Genomic DNA, 22,103 nt, shown 5'->3' with positions numbered 1-22,103 from the left:
TTTCTTTCTTTCTTTCTTTCTTTCTTTCTTTCTTTCTTTCTTTCTTTTCTTTTCTTTCTTTCTTTCTCTTTCTTTCTCTTTCTTTCTTCCTTCCTTTCTTTCTGTCTTTTTCTTTTCTTCTAGCTATATTTCACTACCACTGGTTTTCCGTGTAATCCTGTGCATTTTGTTTTATGCATTTCAAAGCAATATTCTGAGCAGGGCTCCATTGGCATCACCAGGCTACCAAAAAGGTCTATGACACAGAAATTAGGTTAATCCCTGAAGAGTCTAAGACCCCCTTTTACAGATAGAGACTTAAGTCCTGAGAAGTTTGGGGCTTTAATGCTGGCAGTAGCTGAGGTTCGATTCAATTCCATAAACTTTTATTCAGCACCTACTATGTGCCAGTACTACGTGCGAAGTGCTGAGGAGGCAAATAAGAAAGAGAAAGCCAGTCCCTGCTCTCAAGGAGCTTACAATCTAATGGGGGAAGGCAATGCACAAAAAGATGGAAAGAAAAACTGGGGGTGATGTAGATGGAGTTGAGAGTTCAGCTGATGGGAAATGAAGAGTTATCTGGGCCTCTGAGGTCTCTTTAAATGGAGACTTTAGGAGGAATATTTTGCCCTGCCCTCCAGTCCTTTGATCAGAGGGGCAGAGGTGGGCAAGAATGATTCTCCATGGTTGCTTATTTGGTGTGCTTCAGACCATCATTACTGCCTTATTGTCTAATAAACTGCCCAATGGAGATTTGCCCACCCTGCTTTGCGGTGATGTTTCTTTCCTATCTATAGCAATATAGCCTAGTGATAGTGAAAACTGTAGGGTCCAGAGACTCTCTTCCTCTGCCCTCTATCATATTTCTTCTAGTTGTATGACTTTGTGGAAGTTTTGCCCAGTTGGAACCCTTGTCCAAACAACCTTTGGGATGAGATAGGGAAGGGTGTGGTGATTATGGGGCAGTGCCCAATACCTGGCACATACTTACATCATTAGCACAAACAGGATCAGACATAAGTGGATAGCTTCTCCCTAAGCCACCTTGAAATTGTCTCAAGGAGTAAGAAGTCTTTACTGGCTCTGGGTAGGGGAGGATGAGTGCTTAATGCAGGATCATACCCATTGTAAGTATCCAGATGTTCTTTGTTAATGATGATAAGAGAAGAATGGTTGAAGGTAGGGTTTCTTAACCTGTGGATTGTGATGAATTTCAAGAGGTCTGTGAACTTGGATGGGGAAAAAAAATGACATCTTTATTTCACTGACTGGTTTCTTTCATAATCTTCTGTATTTGTACATTTTAAAATATTATGTATTTAAATTTTTAAATTTAAATTTAAAAATATTATTCTAAAAAGGTATACATAGGCACCACCAGGCTGCCAATGGGGTTCATGACACAAAAATGGTGAGGAGCTCCTAGTTTAAAGGGAGACACCCTAAGTTACTTGTTCCTGACATGTTTTGGGAATTTATAAGAACATAAACAAAAACTCATAAACTAACAAGATCATAGATTAGAGTTGGAAGGAACTTAAAAAGTCTTCTAGTTCTTTGAAGATGAAGTGTCACACAGGAAGCTGTGATTCATAAACAGAACTGTGATTTACACCTGGGTTTTGACCCCAAACCCAATATCCTTTTCACTCTACCATGCTGTCACTGATGACTCTTATGATATCTGAGATGGAAGGGACCTCTGGTATCATCTAATCCAGTCCCCCTTCTTCTAAAGATGAGGAAACTAAGGCATGTAGAGTTAAGTGACCCGCCCAAGGTCACATAGATAGGGGAGCTGGAGCTCGAACCCAGGTCCCTTGACCACTAGTTCCTGTTCTTCACATTGTACCACACATCTGCTCCTATGTGAACCCAGAAGATGGCTTTGAAGTCCTGTAAACTCTGTTAGGGCAGAAGCAATGTCACAGTTGTTTTGTCTAGCCTGCAATTATTGCACAGAGAGAAACTACCTCATAAATGTTTGTTAAATTGAGTTGAGGAGTTACTGAAGGTCCACAGATGTGTCCATTACTGGTAGGGATATTGAACGAACAAGAAAGTCGTTTTTGTGGGCCAGTGGTATAGGGAGTTAGAGTTTAGAAATAGCATCCTTCTACAGGGAGTCCTTGGGTGATGGAGGGCAGCAACTGAACATCATCGTGGGCTGCATTTGCAAAGGTCAGGCTTTACTTACATGCACAGTTAAATGGAAATACTATGTAGAGGTCGTAGTCATATTTCTTTTGCCTTCATTAATGTTATTGCTGCGCTACTTTCTCCCTGGGTTTGTAATCGAAAGTTCCTTTAGTATATTATAAAATAGTATTTATTTTTAATTGTTTTTTTTTCCTCCTGGAAGAAGTTGGTTTTTTTTAAAGAACAGGTTTTTTAAACTTCACATAGACATTTCATGCTAATTTATTTTAAACCCCCCAACTTTCATAGTCTTATCTACTAATTCTTTTGATTAAAACACAAGCAAAAATCATCCAACGTGAACAGGTTGAATACCACATCTGTGCAGAAGATAGCTGCACACTCATTTATGACTCAAAGAAATGGAGTCTAAATCAAGCTAGCTATTGCTGTAGAGTGGAAAAGCGGCCATTATGAATTATCCTTAATTATAGTGATTTCCTAAACTAATAAACCTGCTAAATCTTTATTGCAAAGGTTAGTTTACGCAGTGCATATAAAATCCGCATGTGCTCCGCATCAGCCACCAGCTGTCTGACAGTGTGTTGCTATTGCAGTGAGTGTTCACATAAATTTTATGTTGGTTATATTAACAGTCAGTCCATATCACTACCCACAGATGCCAGTAGACATAAAAATTGCTCTCTAGTGAGCCTAAATATCCCTAGAAGCTAGTTGTGTCTAATGTTCCATGTAGTATTTGTACGTGAAAGCACCAGATTGAAGAGTTATTTACAGATGAATATTTCAATCCAGTTAGTTCATATTGGCCTACTTAGCCTTCTTTGCTGGTTTATTTGTATGCTAAATAATTCACCAAAGGTTCTTGTTTACTTTCAATAGTAGTTTCTATGAAATGCAAACAAGGGAGCCAACTTTAGGTGTTCAAAAGGCTAAACAGCTCTATGTTTAAATGCAGGTCAGAACTGCAAATGCAGTCTCGCAGATGGGCTGTCACTCAGTTTTACACATTTTGCCTTTTTTCCCCCTTCCCTTTCCTTCAGCTGTAACTGGGGCTTGCTGCTTTCATAGGAATTTTTGGCAAGACCAGAATATTTTTATTCTAAATTTATCTTTCCCATACACGGCTATAGGCTGCCTTCAGCTTTCACAATTAGCTGCACCACCCTGGCAGCCCAGATCACGTCTCGTGCTTTAGAGATGATTCCCGACAATCCTTTGGGCTGACGGTAGGGCCAGTCCAGTCCCTTCCTCTTTAAATACACTTGTCCTTTCCCCCTTCATACCTCCCTGTTATTTTTGCTGATGAATTTCCCTAACTTATGATTTGCATGGATAGTGAATAAGGATCCCCCACCCCCCATTGAAGCATAGGCTCTTTGGGAACCCCTGGACCAGTCCAGTCAGTACTACAAAGGAAAAGGAGCAGGAACCAGGTTGTTTTAATGAATCCCGGGGGATTATACTCACCCAGAAGTGGGAGCAGAGCCTATTTTTCTGAGAGTTGACAGGCACATGGATATATTGTTGAACAGGTCGGCTACGCGTTGTTGCCCAGTTTATATGTGAAAATACCCAGGTGTACCCACATTTTGCACCTGGCTGCTATCTAAAACATTTGCCCCTGAAGGGATTAGAAAATAGCCTCTTTCATTTTCAACCTCGATCTGCCAGGATCATAAGAGAGTTCAATAGCAGCGCTAACTTTTTGTTTAATAACATTGATTTTATCATTTTTACTACTTACAATGGGGATTGGTCGGCTGATGCTTATTTGACCTCCCTTTGTGCACAGCCATAGAGTGCTCCGTTATAGCTATTGACAGATCTCTCTTTTCCCACTTCTCTACCAGCAGCCCATTTCACCAAATAATATTGAGATGCAGTAACTGTTCCCTGTTATTGATTTCAGATTGTATTCATCACACCCTTCCCAGGACCAGTCAAGCAGCGGCAACAGTAGCCCCAGCAGTACTGTAAACTCTTGATTGCTGCAGGCAAAAGTATCATTTCCACCTTCAGAGAAGGAATATCAGCCATGTATATTTCCTTAAAAATTGCCCTGGATAATGGATGCCTTTTTGATCTAGATTTTTCGACATATATAATTAAACTGATCCCCTTGGCTTAATGTTGGGTTCCTAGTGTATTTTTTTTTAAGCATGTTCAAAGATACTTGAGCAAATGACCTCAGAACTTGATATAGAGACATTGATTACCTTTTAAGCTTCAGGGACTTCAAGTTTAGTACACACCCCACCCGCTCTGAGCCTCACAGACTCTGTTTTTAATTCAGCCAGGATCCAGGCCCACAGACCTTTCCCTTGAAAAGTTCGACATTTTGCCACTGTAGAATTACTTAACATGATAAGTTATTTTTAAGACACCTGGTGATTTTGTGGGCAGTGACTTTCAGAATAGTCTATGTGACCTTGGGCAAGTCATTGCCCAATCTAGATCTCAATTTCTTTGCTTCTACAATAATGGATTGGACAAGATGATCTTTTTAGGTCCCTTCCAACACCAGTTCCTGTGATTACAGCCATCCTAAACAAAGGGATTTTGGCCAGTCTGTATATGTGGTTCAGGGAATCTTAGAGGGAGGGAAGTGAGAATACTAAATTTAGGGAAAATAACCAGTTTTTCATAAAGGCCTCAAAAGAAAACATCCCACCATACATTGAATGAGAAGCCAGAGGAAAACTCATGATGTTTTCTAATTTAAAAAAAAAAAAAAAAGATAGCAGAGGCACATGGAGAGTTTAATGGCCAAGCTTATAGGAAAGAAACATGGTCTGTAAAAGTGAATGAGTAATCAGGTTTCAAATTTGTTGATTCTCCATACTAGATCCTGCCCTTTCTTTGGTAAGGCTGTATACAGTTACTCAAGTGAGCTATGTACAGAGGCCAACCAGGCCCATAATCCTCTTAGCACAATGTTAGAGCCACCCCAAAGCGGAATGCACTGGTTGGAGGTAGTTGGCTCACTAGAGGTCTTCTAGTGAAGGCTAGATGATGCCTTGTAAAGGAACTTCCTATACAGGTCCTAGTTGGGCTAGATGACCTCTGGGGTCTCTCCCAACATGGGGATTCTGGAATTCTTTGATTCCTACCCACTCCCACAATGGAAAGCTCCAACAGAGATCTTTTGAGTACACTGACTTGGTCAAAGATTTAGAGCTGCAGTCATTCAAAGCTTGCAGTTCTAAGGGTCAGAAATAGTTTGTGATTCTGTAGCTGATGCTGAATTCTTCACTGCAGGTGGCCATCTTCTGGACTGAAAGACAGCACACAGAACGCAGCTAAATTAGAAAGACTTTACACAGTTACCAGAACTGGCTTAATGAGAGACAGTGAACATTTTGCAGGCTACTGAACTTCTGAAATATGACAATCGGAGCAAATGAAATCATGGTATCTTTCATTGTAGTTTAATTGGACTCAAACTGGCAATAGGAGCCGTTGAAAGCTCTATTCAAGGGAGATGGACAAGAATCCTGCAACAGCTAATCCACCTCTGCACAACACATCTTAAAACTGCCTGAGCACTGCCTAACGATTCCATGCTGCTCTCAGGACCAGCTCTCATCGGTTGAGAGAGAAAGAGGTGCTGTGAATAAAGAAGAGATTACAAGGCAGGCCAGATTCCAGCATTATGAATGGCACACCTGTCACCCCTGGTTATGCACTGCCTCATGGCAGCTTGTACAGGCCAATTTATTAAAGAGCCAAGAAAAGTGAAACAAACTGAGCCCCTTCTTCCTCTGCCTGAGAGTGTCAAGACATCATTGTCAAGGAGCCCTGTTAACCGAAGAGTGGGATGAGCTGAGCATAAACACTAACAAGGGAAGAACTAAACACCACCCCCAACTCGGCTGAGTGAAGTTAAATGGGGATCTCAGCTGAATAACCCCAAAAGCAGAAAATGGTGATGGCTGTCAGGTGACCACGGTGCCTGTCAGGCAACAATCCAGAGGCTAGAAACAATGATGGAAGAATCAACATTAAAGGGAGATTTGGAGGCATCTAGTAAATCTGCTGCAGGTGGAGGAAGAGCTATTACTTTAAGAAATGAATCACCCTGGGGCACACAAATCTGTAGGCAGAAGGCACTTTAAAGTACTCGGAGAGGCACATCTCATTCTCCTTTCTTTGTTACCGTTCCACTTGAGAAGTTCTCTGAGTTGGAATTGCTTACTTTTTCTATCCCTCCCTGTTCTGTTAGCATCTTAGATGCCAGGCTAAAAGTCAGCCTTGACCACTTGGGTCTGTGTTTGCTAGTATTATGATGCTTTAGTTTTAGCTGGTAATACTCGGAAGATGTACAAATTGGGTACACACATGTAACAGGCCATCTCAGCCATTGATTTTTGAAGGTTCATTAGATAAATGCTGACATCACAGATTGATGTCTCTTTAAACCAGTACCTAGTGCAAGAGCATCAGGGGAATCAAAAATATTGACTTAACATGTTTGTGCAGAAGGCCCACTGGAGAATTCCCTTGCATTAATGGGATCCATCAATTTAGGTGTTCTTTAATTATTCTAATTCTGCACTTCACAGTTGGAAAAGGGACTTGTCATCTGAGTCGTTTGCATTGGGGGGTGGGGGTAGAATGCTGCCCCTACTTTGGGAAATGAAGACTAGATGCAGACATGTGTCTATTTTTCATCACTGCATTTTGACCTGCTGTTCAGTAATTAAAAATTTTTGATTATAGACTAATTTTCCCATAGAGTGCAGTGATGGAATTGACAGGGGGCTGATTAATGGGCAGACTCTAGGGCCATGAGACTGCTTGGTTGCTTTTGAGTAGGAGGCATACTGGCAAAATAAAGTTGATGGTTTTGTTTGTGTTTAACCCTTCACCTTGGCACTATCAATAGATTGAAGACATCATTTGTATCTGCAAGTGTTTCTTTAATTAAGACCTCCTAAAAATCTTTCCTATTGATTCATTCCATTATCCTATTGACTAACTGCAGTAGATCATGTATTTGCTGTTAGTGGAAGGCAACAGTTTCATCCATCTGTCACTACCCATGGATGTCAACTATAAGCAGCATCCAGTGCCCAGGTCTGCCACTAGCTTCGGCTCCTTATCCTTGATGGGAATTAGTTTTCTCCTGCAAGGGGGGTGGCCAAGCCTAAAGCTCACCTTCCAGTTAACCACACAGCAGTAGCTTTTCAGTGGGGAATTGGCCATGGGCAATCTTGAGAGAACAATCATACTTTGCATTTGGATGTGGAAACTTAGAGCTCCCACATAGAAGCAAGCCCATGAGCCCATGTGAGAAGATATGATTCAGGGCCTTTTTCGGTTTCCTGATGTCCAGAACTGTGCCCTGCACTTTCAGCCACCTTTTTTTCTCTTCCTTTTTTAAGAATTTTATTTATTTGTTTTTAGTTTTCAACATTCACTTCTATAAGATTTTGAGTGTTAAATTTTCTCCCCTTCCCTCCGCTCCCCCATTCCTAAGATGGCATGCAATAATCTGAAATAGGCTATACATGTGCACTCATATTAAACATATTTCCACATTGGTCAAACTGTAAAAAAAGAATTAGAACCAAAGGGAAAACCATGAGAAAGAAGAAAAAAAAAAGAAAGAAAAAAAAGGAAAAGAGAGAGAAAATAGTGCTTCAATCTGCATTCAGAACCCATAGAAGAAACAGCAGAAAGCTCTTTCCTGGATGCATTTTTTGAGTTGGGAAGAAGTTTGAAGGAACTGAATGAATGAAAAAGCACATTTTAAATAAACACTTAACTATTTGCAAAGCATTGAGAATATAAGTAGAAAAATGAGATAATCCCGGCTCTCAAGGAGCTCATATTCTAATGATGGGAAATGATATATACATACATACATACATACATACATATACGTATATGATTTGTAGCTAATGATGGAAAATTACACATGTACATATATATGGCTTGTAGCTAACTTCATATGTATATGCCATATGTGTATATACATACATATACATACAAACACATTTTATATGTATATGTATGTATGTCTATGTAGACTGGGGTGGGGTGGGTGTGTGGGTGTGAAATTAGCTTCAAATTAGATGGATAGGCCCAATGGTTATTAGGGTACAATGGCAAAGCAGATAGTAATGCACCTTCTTTAGTGTAAGTTCCATTGATAGAACCATATCTGTTTCTGATATTGAGCCATCTGATGGTGCCAACGACTTTGGTGATGAGAACTTTCTTTCCTAGGTAGCTATGGCTACTTTAGTAGCCCTGGCTGCTGAGGAAATTGGGGAGTCAGGGAGGGTTTGCTGTACCTCCAGATGTAGTAAGCCAGTGGTCAGTCAGAGTGGGAGAGTGGAAGGTAATACTTTCCCAGAGCTCTTGGGCACAGGATGCCAGGCTGTCTCCACCTGGGTCTGAGAGTGGGTAGTGGTCAAGGTAGTGATGTTAGCTTGACCTTTCTGGTACATGCTATCCCCTGTCTGGCTCCCAGGACTCCTTGGTACTCCAGCCAAGCTAACTTGACTGTCCGATTCATGCTCAATAGTCTACAGGAAGTATTGGTGGTGGCAGAGGTGATGAGCCCCTTCTCCACAAGGTTTACTTGTAGAGATTAGTACTTAATGATGCGTTTGTGAAGAAGTAGCTTCTTTCTTTGCCCTATTGGTCCCCACAGGAGCAGACTGCAGTTGATACCTTCCTCCATGGTGGGTGTGCCTTCTTTCCCAGATGGATTTAAGGAAAGAAGGAATTGAGGAAACTGTAATGATAAGAAGTAGAATTAGGTTGAGGCGGAGAAATACTCCTATTGTCCTCCTCCCCTACCCCTAACCCCACCCTCACCCCACAATGTTCAGGCATTGGACTGGCAAACCAGATTAATTTTCACTATCAGAGTGGAAAATCATAAGACTTTATACATTCTTGATTGAAATGTTCCACAAAAGAAAGGTCATAATAGTCTTCATTGGCACTTAGAGTTCTTGCCTGAGATTTCCAGGAGACTGTACAAAATGTGTGTGGTCCCTGAATAAATGCCAATGGCTCTTTTGTTGTCATTGAGAGAGGAAGTCTCAGAAATTCCTCTATGTGCAGAGAAAATACTCTCCTTTTTGACATTTGTATTTAAAATAAGAACCTCACCAGTTAAAGTAGTTTAGAATTAAAATCCAGTGCAGACTCTGTGTTAAGTTCCTATTTCAGCTGTAGGGCATTTTGAAACTATGCCAAGTCAAATGCTCAACTTTACCTTGGCACCAAATATCATGTTGTTGGGTGCCCTATATCACATTCAGTGAGAGCCCAAAAAGGGCCCAAAAGACAAATAGCTATTTTTCTTATCATTTTTCAGACCAGGGCCTGACCACCCTAACTTCCTTTATAAACCTCTAATATGCCTTCCACCACATTTGATCACATATCCCCAGTGAATATTCCCTCAACTCTTATCATAAACAAGAGGGGCCAATGTAGAGTTTACTACATCATCTTTAAGCCTAGATATCAGAAAATATGGAGAGCAGTGTTATACATAATGAATTTTTGTGATGGCGTTTTTTTAATGCCCACATTAAATCATTGTTTGATTACTTGCTTATTTCTTTGCAAGTTTATTAATATATTTTTACTTTAAAATAATTGGTTAACTTACCTTTGATAAAAAAAGATATATGAAAAAATCTGACAATGTCAGTCCAACTAAGTTAACTCTCCCCTGACACTATCAGCATTTTATTACAATTGTCAAAAAAAAACCCACCAAACACCAACAATTTTATTGTTTTGATTATTGAGATCCAGCCACAGATCAACTGAGCAATTAAAATGTCCAAATAACATTCCTTGAATTGTCAAACAAAGGAGGAGTTCCCAATGGAAAGGATTTTTTGAAGAGAGAAGCTCTCTCTGTAACTGCTATGCCAGTAAATGGTTGCACTAATTGGAATATACAGAAATATTTTACCAGTTTAACAATGCATGACACCCTAATAAGATTGCGATGACAAGCTTTTCTTTATATGCAAGGTGATGTTACTGCATGCTTAGAATATACATGGGCTCATATGTCTTTTTGTGACAGGAGTTATAAATGAATTTTTAGAAGGAATTAAATAATGTCTGCTTGACTAAACTCTTTCAAGTAGATGAAATTATAGTCTAGAAAATGAAAAAAAAACAAACAAAAACAAACCTTGCGTTCCTGTTATTTACTGGAGTTAGAGCAATATGTTAGTAGGGAACCTTAGACTTGAATGGGAAAAAAAAAAGGATAAATCCTATTTGCATATGAAATGCCTTGCCAATAACTTCTCTGAGGCAATTCTTCAGTTCCCCACCCCACCCCCCTCTTGCAAAAGGTAGAAGGGAGGAGTGCAGGCCTAGAACTGTTAATGATAATTTTCCAAGTCACAGAGGACTTCACATCAATATACCTCCCCTGCTAATCTATATACTCTGGAGGTGGCGAGCTCTGGCAGTGTTTTGATGGTTTTATGAAGGCTTGTGTATATTTACAATGTATTTAAAATATTCCTTTTAATTATCATTTGAGTGACAATGCTTAATCTTTAGATCTTTATCAGCACCCCCTGGTGATGTATGTTTGTTAAATTACTGAAGAGGGGAAATTTAGTGGAGCCAGAACTTTATGCTGGTAATGAGGCTGAGGAGTAGATGATTATCCTGCTTAACTCCACTTTATAGGGATAAGGGAGACCTTTTTTTTAAATCCTTCAAGGTGTCTTTGATAGCCCCTGCTTTCTTCAAGGGAAAGCTTGAAAAATGGTAAAAGAGTAGGAATTAGCCAGGAATTGGGACCAAATAAATGCCTCAGTAGAAGTGTGTACAAGGGATCATTTTGCATTTTGAGTACTGTGATCTTAGACCTCCTGATATTCATATTCTCAATATCTCTCTCTCCCTCTCCCTCTCTCTCCCCCCGCCCCCACTCTCCCTTCTCTCTCTCTCTCTCCCCTCCCTTCCCTCCCCGCCTCCAAATTGTATCTCCACTGAGGTTGATGCCTTATTATGGAAGTGACTGCAACCTCTCAGCTGGTAATACCAACAGAGCGCTAGCTCTCAAAAGTTCAGCTGCAGTGGAAAGCCTCCAAGTACAGGCCTAGGAATGTGGCACAGGTGTGCTGCAGTTACCTGAGAGAGCTCAGCTGAGATCCAACAGGTTCTTCATGAGGTTGACTCTCTGGGTGGTGATTTTTATTGGCCACAGTAACTCTGGAGGACTTTCTACTAAATTTCTTGAAGGGTCATGGTCAGCATCAATTGTCGGTTCACCTGCATCCTGATCTGTGACTTAGTACCCAAACATTGTATGAAATTACAGAACCTAGGGCCAGCTGGATGGTGCAGCAGCTAAAGCACCGGGAATCTCTGGTGTCTGGAAGACCTGAGTTCAAACACAACCTCAGGCAAGTCATTAAACCTCTGTTTGTTTCTGTTTTCTCACCTGCAAAATAGGGATAATAATAGCACAGTACCTCCCAGGGTTGTTGAGAGGATCATATGAAATGATATTTGTAAAATGCTCAGGTCGGTGCCTGAGGCGTAATGAACACTCAAATAAATGCTGTTGTTTGTTGTTACTGTTGTTTTGTCGTCTTCACGGTCCTGTCGTCCTCATCTTGTAAGTACTGAAGAGAGCAATCCTTCATGCTGTATTTTCTTCTGTAGCATGTGTGCAAGCATATGTCTATGTCTCTGTGTGAACACACATGTATATGTATACACAAATGAGAATGATTGCATAAAATTCAGTGAAATGGTGTTATCAGATATTAAAAACTTTCAAGGCCATGAGGGCTTTATGACCTTACCTGTCCAGATAATCAGGACAGAATTGTTATCTTCAGCCATGAAGGATATGCCACATTAAAAGGTGTGTAAGCAGAGCTGAAAAGGCACTTTCAGATTTATTATGCTTGGGCAGGAAAGAAAGGCAGGCCTTGCTTATTATGTTCATATCACAAATAAAGAAACTGAGGGACTGGAAGGTTAAGGACTTTGTTAATGATGGGCTTGGAGTCATAGAATTTATTAGGAAGCTCTACCCTCAATGATGTGGCCTTACCATCATTTATTTCTGGCCTTCCGTGTTTATGACATGCCAAACTGGAATTTTAGGCAAAGTCAAAAAGACCAAGAAATGTTGGTGACTATACACAGATAGTGACGTTATGAGAAAGTTAATGAGCATTATCCCCAGCACCTAACACAGTGCCTACTACATATTATGTGCTTAATAAATCATTTTTTATTCATCCATCCATTCATTCATTCTTCCAGACATTCTTGAAACCATACACATAAAGTAGGAAATATTAAATATTGTAGATTACCTTATGTGGAGAAAGCAATAATCACCTACCGAGCTGTGCCAGAGAAACTCTTCACACAGCCCAAAGTTTTCATTGGCAACATAGAGCTATAAGCTATAAATTCTGCTACTGGCCAAAAGGATCAAAAACTAGAGTCAAAAATGCCAGCACTCCCTTTGAGTGACTATCAGACAGTGTGGCATCAAATATGGCAGCGAGGTCTTGACTAATGATTTTATATCTTTTGTTTAAAAAAAGATTCATTTCTAGAGCTCAGCATAGTTTATAGTGGCAGCTCGGTGGTACAGTAGATTGAATGCTGCACTCTGAGTCAGAAAGACCTAAGCCTCAGATACGTACTGGCTACACTAGAGACACTTAAATTTTCCTAGCCACAGTTGCTTCATCTGTAAGATGGGGATAATTATAGCATCCACTTCCCAGGGCTGTTGTCAGGATAAAATGAGATCTATTTTAATAGCTTTACGAACCTTAAAATGCTATGTATAAATGCTAACTATTATTATTATTTTTTTTTTTGGTGAGGCAGTTGGGGTTAAGTGACTTGCCTAGAATCACACAACTAGTGAGTGTTATGTATCTGAGACCGTTTTGAACTCAGGTCCTCCTGACTCCACAGCTGGTGCTGTATCTACTGCACCACCTAGCTGCCCCTAGCTATTATTTTTATAAAGGAATTCTCCCCATACCCAACAACCATGTAAAGTAGGCAGTGCCTCTTATAGGTGAGGAAGACGAGGCTCACAGAAATTAAATGACTTACTATTCACACAACTGGTGAGCATTGGAGTTAGGATGTAGCAGTGAGATTTGGCTGCTCCAAAGTGGAACACACTTACCTTCAGTTGGCTCAGAATCTTCTCTACCGTCCCACTTAATGTTGAAAGGGCCAAACTGTATCACCAGTGGCAGCAATTAAGTCAACAGGATTCACATAGATAGGAAGAATGATGGCTAGGACTATAATAAGCCGGGAGAGCCCTACCAACAACAGAGAGGGGCAGATGAGTGCTGTGAATCCAGGTGAACAAAGAGTTTGAGACAGGAAGGTCAGCTTGGGAAATAAGGAGCAGGCTGTTCTCAGCAGGCAGGATTCACAATCTAGGAGAGCAGATAGCAGGGAACAGGAACCCAAGCTTAGAAAATGAGAAATGGCGCCTTAAGGTCAAGGACGTAGGGTTGCTTTTTTTTGTTGTTGTTGTTTTTTGGTTTTTGTTCCTGTATCCCTAGAGCCAAGCAATGGGCTCTGCCCAGAAACATAGTATGTGCTTAATTATTGCTTGCTCAATAGGGGCTGAACAAAGAATTGGGGGCTGAGGCCAAAGGTCAAGGATCCAAGTCAGAAAGCGTAAGCATCTAGAAATCAGAATCTAGCTAAGGGGACCTGGCATTGGGCAGCAGCAGTGAGAGGAGAGCTTGGTAATAAACTCAAGGGCTTTGGGAACCAGAGACTTTCTAGGACCATAACTGGTCTCATGATGTGAACGATGATGAGCCACAGAAAGAGACTGCTAGGTTTGAATTGTTTATATAAGTGGGAGAACAGAGAGGGTGATAATGATGACAACAGCTAACATTTACACAGTGCTTGAAGGTTTGCAGAATGTTTTACATACACTCTCCTTTGATCCCAACAACTCTGGGAGGGAAGTACTATTATTATTATCTTTTCAGAGATGAACAAATGGAGGCTAACTGGTTAAATGAGTTGTCCATGGTTATGCAGTTAGTAGTCAGTGCAAGATTTGAACTCAGATCTTCCTGACTCCAAGTCTGGTGCTCTATCTACTATCGAGGCCACCTAGAGTACCAAAGTACTAGTACTGGAATATTGAATAAAAAAGTCCCATCCAATGATAATACCATTGAGTTCAATAAGCATTCATTAAACACCTGCTGTGTACAAAGCAGAATATTTATAGGATGGAAGTTGGGAGACTATCCAAGTTACTGCTGTATGGAAATCCAGAATATCCTGAGTATGCCAAAGCAACTCTTAAGAAAAAATTTAATGCTGCCAAGCGGTAGAATTCTGGGCAACCCCACTAAGGAAGATCAGCTTCGGGTAGGACCCAAAGCATCCTACCTCTTTTGGACCATAGGCAACCAAGGATCACAGATTATAGAGCTAGAAGAGATCTTAGAAATCATCTTGTCTGATCTCATTTTACAGATGAGGAAACTGAGGCCCAGCATGGTAAATTGACTTGCCTAATATCTCCCAGGTGTTAAGTGGCTGAGGCAGGATTTGAACTTAGGTCCTCTGCCTCTTTGGACACAAGATGACTTCTGATGCCCCTTACAGCCCAGGATCTATGATCTGTGACTCCAGATCAGTGTTTGTTGCTACTATACCAACCTGCAGCCCTTGGGATTAAGAGTTGGACTTCAAAAGATGGCCGGGTTTCCCAATAATAGCTGTCCCCACCCACTAGTGAGCAGCCTTCATGTATTCAAGGGGTGGAGAGGACTGATCTCCCTCATGTTGCAACCTTTTTATCACCAGGATAAGAGCAATGTGTCTAAGTTTAAAGAGCAGTGAGAGCTATCACTATTGCAGAATTCCAGGAGGTGTCACTTTTTTGCCCTGGGGCAGAGGGGCAGCTGAGTGGGCCACACTGAGGAGCTGTGAGCTCAGGTCACCCTCGGCCCTGGAATGGAGCAGCTCGGCTTGTTTGTACCCCATGGACCCCGCCCCACCCCACAGTTTGGTCTGACAGCTCACCTGGCAACCCAAAGATGAACAGACTTGTTAGGTTATTTTTGTCGCCTGGTTGGTAATTGTTGTTTAAACACCGAAGTTTGCTGTTAATGTTGTCTTGTTATGGAGAATTCTTCTTGACAAAACTCGTGGGAAAAAGGAACTGATTTATGCACAGTTTGGCCTGAAGCGTTTGCGTCAGTGCCTCAGCGCCGTGCTTCTAGAAGAGTATACTTTGACTTATGTATTGCTTGCTTAATAGACCACAAAAGTCAACATCCCTTTGGAAGAACAACTCGTGCTTAAAGAAGTCACAAGTTCCAAAAGATCCTGTTAAGGCAGGATGTTGTGAGAAACCCACAATTGGAGCAAAACCTTGAGTTTCCTAATTATAATGCTAATATTTAGGAAAGCTTCAGTGGCGACTAACTCTCCTTTCTGTAGCCATGAAGGTTTGGGTTTCCCACCCTTTGGTTTGGGGGCCTGGAAAGAAATCAGGGGGATTTTATTTTTAACAAAAGAAAGTGTCTCTTGTCCCTGGGGGGGCCTGTGGGAGTGGGTGGGCGAGGCTACAAGGAAGGGGAAGTAAATGTACAGCAAAGGAGAGAGTCACTGAGCCCCTGAAGCAGATGCAAGAACAGGTTATGATACATTTTCAACACAAAGGAGCTATTTGATTATTGTCATAGATAGTCTGGGTGTTTTTCAACACCTTCTGCCCCATCCCATTTTCCAGGAACCCTGTGGCATGTGTCTGGTTCCCTTCCTCCTCTAACCCAACCCAGGTTTGGGCCTTCGTGTATCTGGGACAGCAGTCAGGCATTGGCACAGCAGCCAGAGCAATAAAATTTGACCTGACACCTACTAATGACCCATACCTGAGATAATCCATGGCCCTGTGGTGTCCTTGGAGGGCCCCTGTTGGCCCCCTCTAGTGGCCAGTGTGTGTAAATGAGCACCAGCTACCCCAAGCCTTTGTGCCTATCACCAGACTGGGAGCAGCTCTGACTTTTCCAAAGAGGAATCAGGGTTTGAACTGAAAATAACGAGCACTATAAATCATTAAATGCAGCAGACAGGGTGTCTTTGTTCAGAGATTATGCAGAGGATAGGAACGGCAAGAGCCTTCTAATCACAAGCCTGAAATAAACAGCCTTGTGGAACAGATGGGCAAAGCCCATGGACTTTCCTTCTTTCATCAGAGGAAGGGCTATTATTTAAATTTATCTTCAGTAGAAGTCACTGGAACCCCATCCTGATGATTAAATCTGGTTGATCATGACATCCAGCTGCATTAAACAGTGACCTTCTCAACTCAGAAACATGCCGAGATGCCCCATCTCTACGGCCAAGGACATACAAGCAAGTGAGTTCCATAGGCATGATAGGACGTGTGCTAGGTCAACCAAGGTGTAGTATAGTCACTATTTCTGATGTCTCTTCTTCATCTTTTTGTATCAGCTTATAAGTGCCCTCTAAGAAAGAGAAAGAAATTTCCTTCTGTCTTGGGTATTATATATCCCCAAGTAGTGATAGTCCAAATGATCCCTTCTACCTCCTCCGTCCACTACAGTAATCATGCATGGGATGAGTGAAGACCAGACACTTGCTGCATTTCAGGAATGTAGCTTTGAGGAAATAGAATTTGACCTATTTAATCTAGGACCATGACTCTCTGAGCTGCTCAATGGAATTCCTCGCCGTAAGTCCATAAAAAGCAAATCACCAGATGTTTTGAAGAGTTTGGACCCAAATTCCAACATGAATCTTCCTGCAGACACTGTAAACTTAGGAGCAGATCCCCAAAGAAACTACTCATCGCCAGCTACTCACAGAACCAAGGTTCTGTGGATGAAACCTACTTCCTAAATATTATTATATAGAATACAGCTAGGGAATGGCTAGTGTTTACTTCAAAAGGTTAGGGATGAATGCCCCCAATCTCTCTTTACTAATCTGTTAGGGCTCAATGTCTCTAAAGCCTTTTTGAATAAATGATCATTCATTTATCTAAATGATTATCATTATGAGTGGATTCTGTAGATATACACTTTTAACTGGTGAGTGTCCCTTCACTAAAGGTCTGGCTAATAATCCATTGTGAAGGGAAATTACCTTTGCATCCAGATTGAGCTAGGTGGCTTAGTGGATGTGGTGCTGTCCATGCCCAGGGAAGCCAGAACGTGAATCCTGCCTCAGAAACAGACTAGCTCTGTGGCCCTGGGCAAGTCTCTCAACCTCAGTTTCCTCATCTGTAAAATGGGGATAATAATATCACCTACCTTACAGAGTTGTGAAGATCAAATGCACTGTGTGTATTATTTGCACACTTTGCAAACCTTAAAGCACTATATAAATTCTGTTGTTATTGTTGTAGTTGCATTATATTATTTTAGAGATTTTTTGGTGCTAACTCTGACTTTATTTTTTAAAGTTTTATTTTTTATTTAATTTATTTTCAGTTCCCAATTCTCTCCCTACAGCCTCTCCCTCACCCATAGAGAAGGCAAGCAATATGATATTTAGGATTTGTTTCAAAAAATTCCATTTCTTATGCTTCGTGACTTTACAAATCTTGGCTGACAATCTGTCTTTGCATGCAAAAACTTTGAAGAAGGGAGATAGAGTTGTAATTTTATTCTTCTCATGAGTTTTTCATTCAGACTCCATATTTAGAATGGAAGCTGTAACATGGCCCTCTTTTTAAGGCCCCCCAAATAGGTATTTTTTTCTGATTTGTGATTATGTTACACCAGTGTCTATGTACCATAGATTAGATTTTTATTATGGGTTTTATTTAATAACCATTGTTTCACCAACAACTAATTAAATCTGCTATCTAAATTAAACAGAAAATTATGGGGGAAGGGAGGTAAAAAAGCATTTGTAAAAGACTTCATTACAGATAAGACTATTATTTGGTCATCTTAAGAATTTGAGATCAAATTTACAAGCAGTATCCTGATCAAATTTCTTTTCTAGCCTGCTGCACCCTAGCCCCTTGAAAGCGGCCCATTATTCCCTTCCCATTTATTATAGTGTCCTAGTTGCTGGCAACACGCCTGCTGTTTAAGGTTACTTTCATTAATTAACCGAAAGTTAATTTCTTTGCAAGCAAAATCTCTGATCTCATTATGTTGTCTTTAAAGCTGAAAGCTTCAGGTTTTCTGGTCTCCTTTGATGGCACAATAAAAAGCATACCCTTTATCTTAAAGTAAACCATCTCCAGAGTTTAATTTAATAGTCCTTGAAATAGTTACAGTACAGCCAGGCGGACTATAGTAATATTCCAGTTTCAGAAAATACTGGCTTCTTTGGGGTTAGTGAGCCAGTCCAGCAGTGGGTCCAGATGTGGGCTTCAGGGGTTCCACTTCCAAATAAATTCCTTTTTTACCTCCTGAGGTCACTTTTTTTTTTTTTACAAAGGACGCCCCCAAAGCCATCTTTAGGACAAGACAGACACACAAGAGATCAGTCTTTCCCCTGAAGTAGGGAACACGGCACAGTAATTCTCTAGGATTTTTATAGATTTAAGGAGCTACCAGTAGAGGAGTTGTCATTTCCTGTCTTTGCCTTCAGTATTTTGGGGAATGAATCTGCCTCTGATGGTAGTCATGTTCTAGATTTTACCTGCTGAGCTTGGATAGTATGTAGACATTTCTTTAGAGATGAGGTTACTCCTGATACTTAGAAAGTAGGGACTTTGTGTCAGCACGAAGAAGAAATTCCAGGTGCTCTCATAGCCATGTTGTATTCAGCCTGGGTGTGATGGGGGTCATTGCCCATCATTCCCCCCACCACCACCATTTGCTCTTCTTCTCCTTAATGCTACCTGACATAAACAGTGCATTCTCCCTGTCTTTCAGAGTTAGCTTCAAGTTCCGTTATGAAATCTGGATGCTTTCTAGAGCATTAAATTCAGTGAATTGAGATGGGGCCAGAATGTCTTTTCGGAGTCACAAGGTATGCATCATATAGCAAGAACAGGACCCCTAAAGTGACTCAATTCTCGGGGAGCCCACCTGCTACATGAAGAAGCCATTTATTTGTATCCCACTGAGCCCTGTGATGTTGAGGCTGCTGCCGAGATTGATGTAAGTCTGATCTAGACTGCTTGAGGAAATAGCTTCAAAAGGGGAGGTGGTTGGTGGCATGGCCTAAGTGATTGCCATGATTCCTGGGAGGCTTAAACTGGGGCATTGGTCTATTTTTCTGGGGACAGTTGATGATGAAGGATAAAGTCAACTCAACTCCAAGCAGTTCAAACTCAGGCAGAAATTTCCAGGGCTCAGAAAAAAAAGAAAAAAAAATCAAGTGCCCCTTAGGCCCCTCACTAAAGTCAGAGGTTCAAGGTAATGTTATCGGCAAGGTTCCTTTCTACTTTGGTGCCTTCTTTATAGCTCGCCCCCATGCTTTTAGGCAAAAGTATTGTCAGTGGTATTGATTAGTTGATCTGATAATCCAGCAGGCCCCCTGATGTGTTAAATTTCCTTCCTTCATATGACAGTATGGGAGGAGGGTGTGCTGCTGAAGAGAGAACTCTCAGTGGATTCTAGTGAGGCATTGCCACCGACAGTGAGATGACCTTAGGCAGGACAATTCCAATTATTCTTTTGTCTGTCACATTTAACCCCTTTCAAGTCATCTCTTCTTTCAGCCTGACTCTGGATGTGAGAAACACTTTGACTTAGGCAGAAGACTTCAGGAGTCTCTATTCATGTATCAGCACAGCCTGTATTTGTGCATAGAGTTAATTTTTTAAAAATCTTTTTGTCTCCCTTCCCCATTTCGAAAACAGTATCTGCTTTGTTCCTTGTCATGCACTGGCCTAGAGAAATGCAAATAGTTGTGTCTTCTTTGATTAGCAATTCAAAATTCATCTTTACGGGATGGCCAAGTACTCATGAGATAAATATCAGTGGAAGTTGTGGGCTTCGGGCTTTCCTACCATCTCAACATGCTGTTGAGGTGCCTTTGGTACAACTTTGTAAATATAGGACGGGGGTAATAATTCTTACTAAAGGGACAGCTAGGTGAATAGGCAACACAGTGAATAGAGCACTGGCCCTAGAATCAGGAGGATCTGAATTCAAATCTAACCTCAGACACTTGACACTTACTAGCTGTGTGACCCTGGACAAGTCACTTAACCCCAACTAAACTGATCCTATTTAACTGAAGCATTTGGCACATTTGGAGTCAAAGTTGTCATTTTTTAGATAACCCAACCCATACTGGTCAGCAATTTTCAAAGAATGAAGCACCTCATTTTATTAGCCACTTGACATCCTATCCCATCCTTACTGGAGAAATTTCAGACAAGGATGATGGTGGGCCCCCCTGAAAAAATATAGAACTCTTCCTACCATGTTGGCAGATTACAGTGATGGACATCACAGTGTCATTTGTACTAGGCCTTCGGCATACTGTAATTGATGGCAATTATAGTTTCCATTTTGGCACTGAGACTGGAGTACAACAAACTTAATCCACTTTTGCAAATACAAAAATAAAATAATAGTACTTGAAGGTTTGGAAAGTGTAGTCTAAATCAGGTTTTTAAAAGGAGTCGAAAAAACTGTAAATACCTGAACAATAAGGTTTGCAGTGAAGCACCAACAGGCCTTTTAACCTAGTCAAAATCCTAAACATGATTACATACTTGACTAGCAATCTTATGTTAGCAAAAATAACCATTTTTTGCTTGCACTATATGAGCCTTAATAATGTCCTTGTATATAGGTTTAGAAAAATACTTTATTGCTCATCCCGTTTGCATACCATTAAGGCATATTTGATGGCAAGAGCATTATAGCTCCTAAAGAGTTAATAACAAATCCTCCCCACAGCAACCACACAATTAAGGGCAAGATTAGCAGAGATGAAAAATTTATGCTGAGAATAGCATGATAGCATGGAAAACAAAATAATTTTACTGAGTAGTTGTTTCTGTTGGCATAATCCTAATGATAAACTCAGTTACACTAATAATAGGAGAAAAACTAATTGCGGTGAGGACAGGACAAATCTTTTTTAATCCTTGTTGTCATCTCAACTAAGTCCAAACCCATTTGTATTAACCTTTGCTGACAGAGTCACATGATGGACATAATTTCTTATAATTTACTAGCTATGGATCTAACCTTTCTTCATCAAATATTCATAAAGTCCGGATTCTCAATGATTTCCTGTCTCTCTTCATATTTACAGTGTGTTGTCTTCTTTCTTTTTACAGTCATTTGGATACAATTGAAGTCAGATGGAATTAAAGTTAAATGCCTTTAACAACTAAGGTGCCTAAAAACAAAGACATAAGCAGTGGACAAGTGTTCCTGTGCCCTGAGTCACTCTCACTTGGAGCCCATGCACTGCCTTTCCAAAGTTAAATGCCCTTCCGCTGGAGAGGTCCAACATCAGCCAGAGATTAAAATGTCATTGGCCTCCCTTGTACTTGCTAAGTGTGTCAGCACCGCTGCCCAAAGCAGAGGCCCATTCTCTTTTGGGAACCTCCAAAAAGAGACTGATGACCCTCTTCCAATAACTTTAGAGCACAAACTCCAGGCCCTAATTTTGAGTGAGTATGCCCGGAGAGACCTAGAAAATGTGCCCTCAGCTGGAATGGTAGACAGCAAAAACGGGCCCTTTGCATGCAGAAATATTACCATTTGAAACCCTGACTATGAGTAAATATATTCAGGAGAAACATATGTTTCTACTTCGCATCTTTGTTGCTTTGACAGTTTTCTTAAAAGACAGTTAAGATGAAAGAAGTTTTATAAAGTTGAATTGTTTTTTTTTTTTTTAAAGCATAGTAACGGGCCTTTCTTCCTCACTCAGACCACTTACAATGCTTTAAATATTGAAAGGAGTCAGCATCAGGAGGTAAGATGGCCAACTGAAGGCATACAGAATGAGTTCCTTCT

The 22,103-nt window shown here is 40.8% G+C and overlaps 1 protein-coding gene across 2 annotated transcripts in view; it reads left to right on the top strand.

Moving 5' to 3' along the window:
* The window catches only part of FTO (FTO, alpha-ketoglutarate dependent dioxygenase), a 413,739-nt gene that overhangs the window by 374,209 nt on the left and 17,427 nt on the right, over positions 1-22,103 (top strand). Inside the window, exon 9 of one of the 2 annotated variants that reach the window (XM_027869694.1) lies at positions 5,401-6,545. The exons of the other annotated variant lie outside the window; for it this stretch is intronic. Within the exon in view, the coding sequence (XP_027725495.1) occupies positions 5,401-5,515 (115 nt within the window). The 3' untranslated portion in view covers positions 5,516-6,545. Of the gene's footprint in view, positions 1-5,400; positions 6,546-22,103 lie in introns of those variants that run through there. 2 annotated transcript variants of the gene reach the window in all.

Source organism: Vombatus ursinus, unplaced genomic scaffold (genome assembly GCF_900497805.2).
Source record: "Vombatus ursinus unplaced genomic scaffold, bare-nosed wombat genome assembly UNPS02014793.1, whole genome shotgun sequence".
In the NCBI taxonomy this organism is placed as follows: domain Eukaryota; kingdom Metazoa; phylum Chordata; class Mammalia; order Diprotodontia; family Vombatidae; genus Vombatus; species Vombatus ursinus.
Note: the sequence above shows the minus strand (reverse complement) of the source record. Positions and strands in the feature narration are given on the sequence as shown.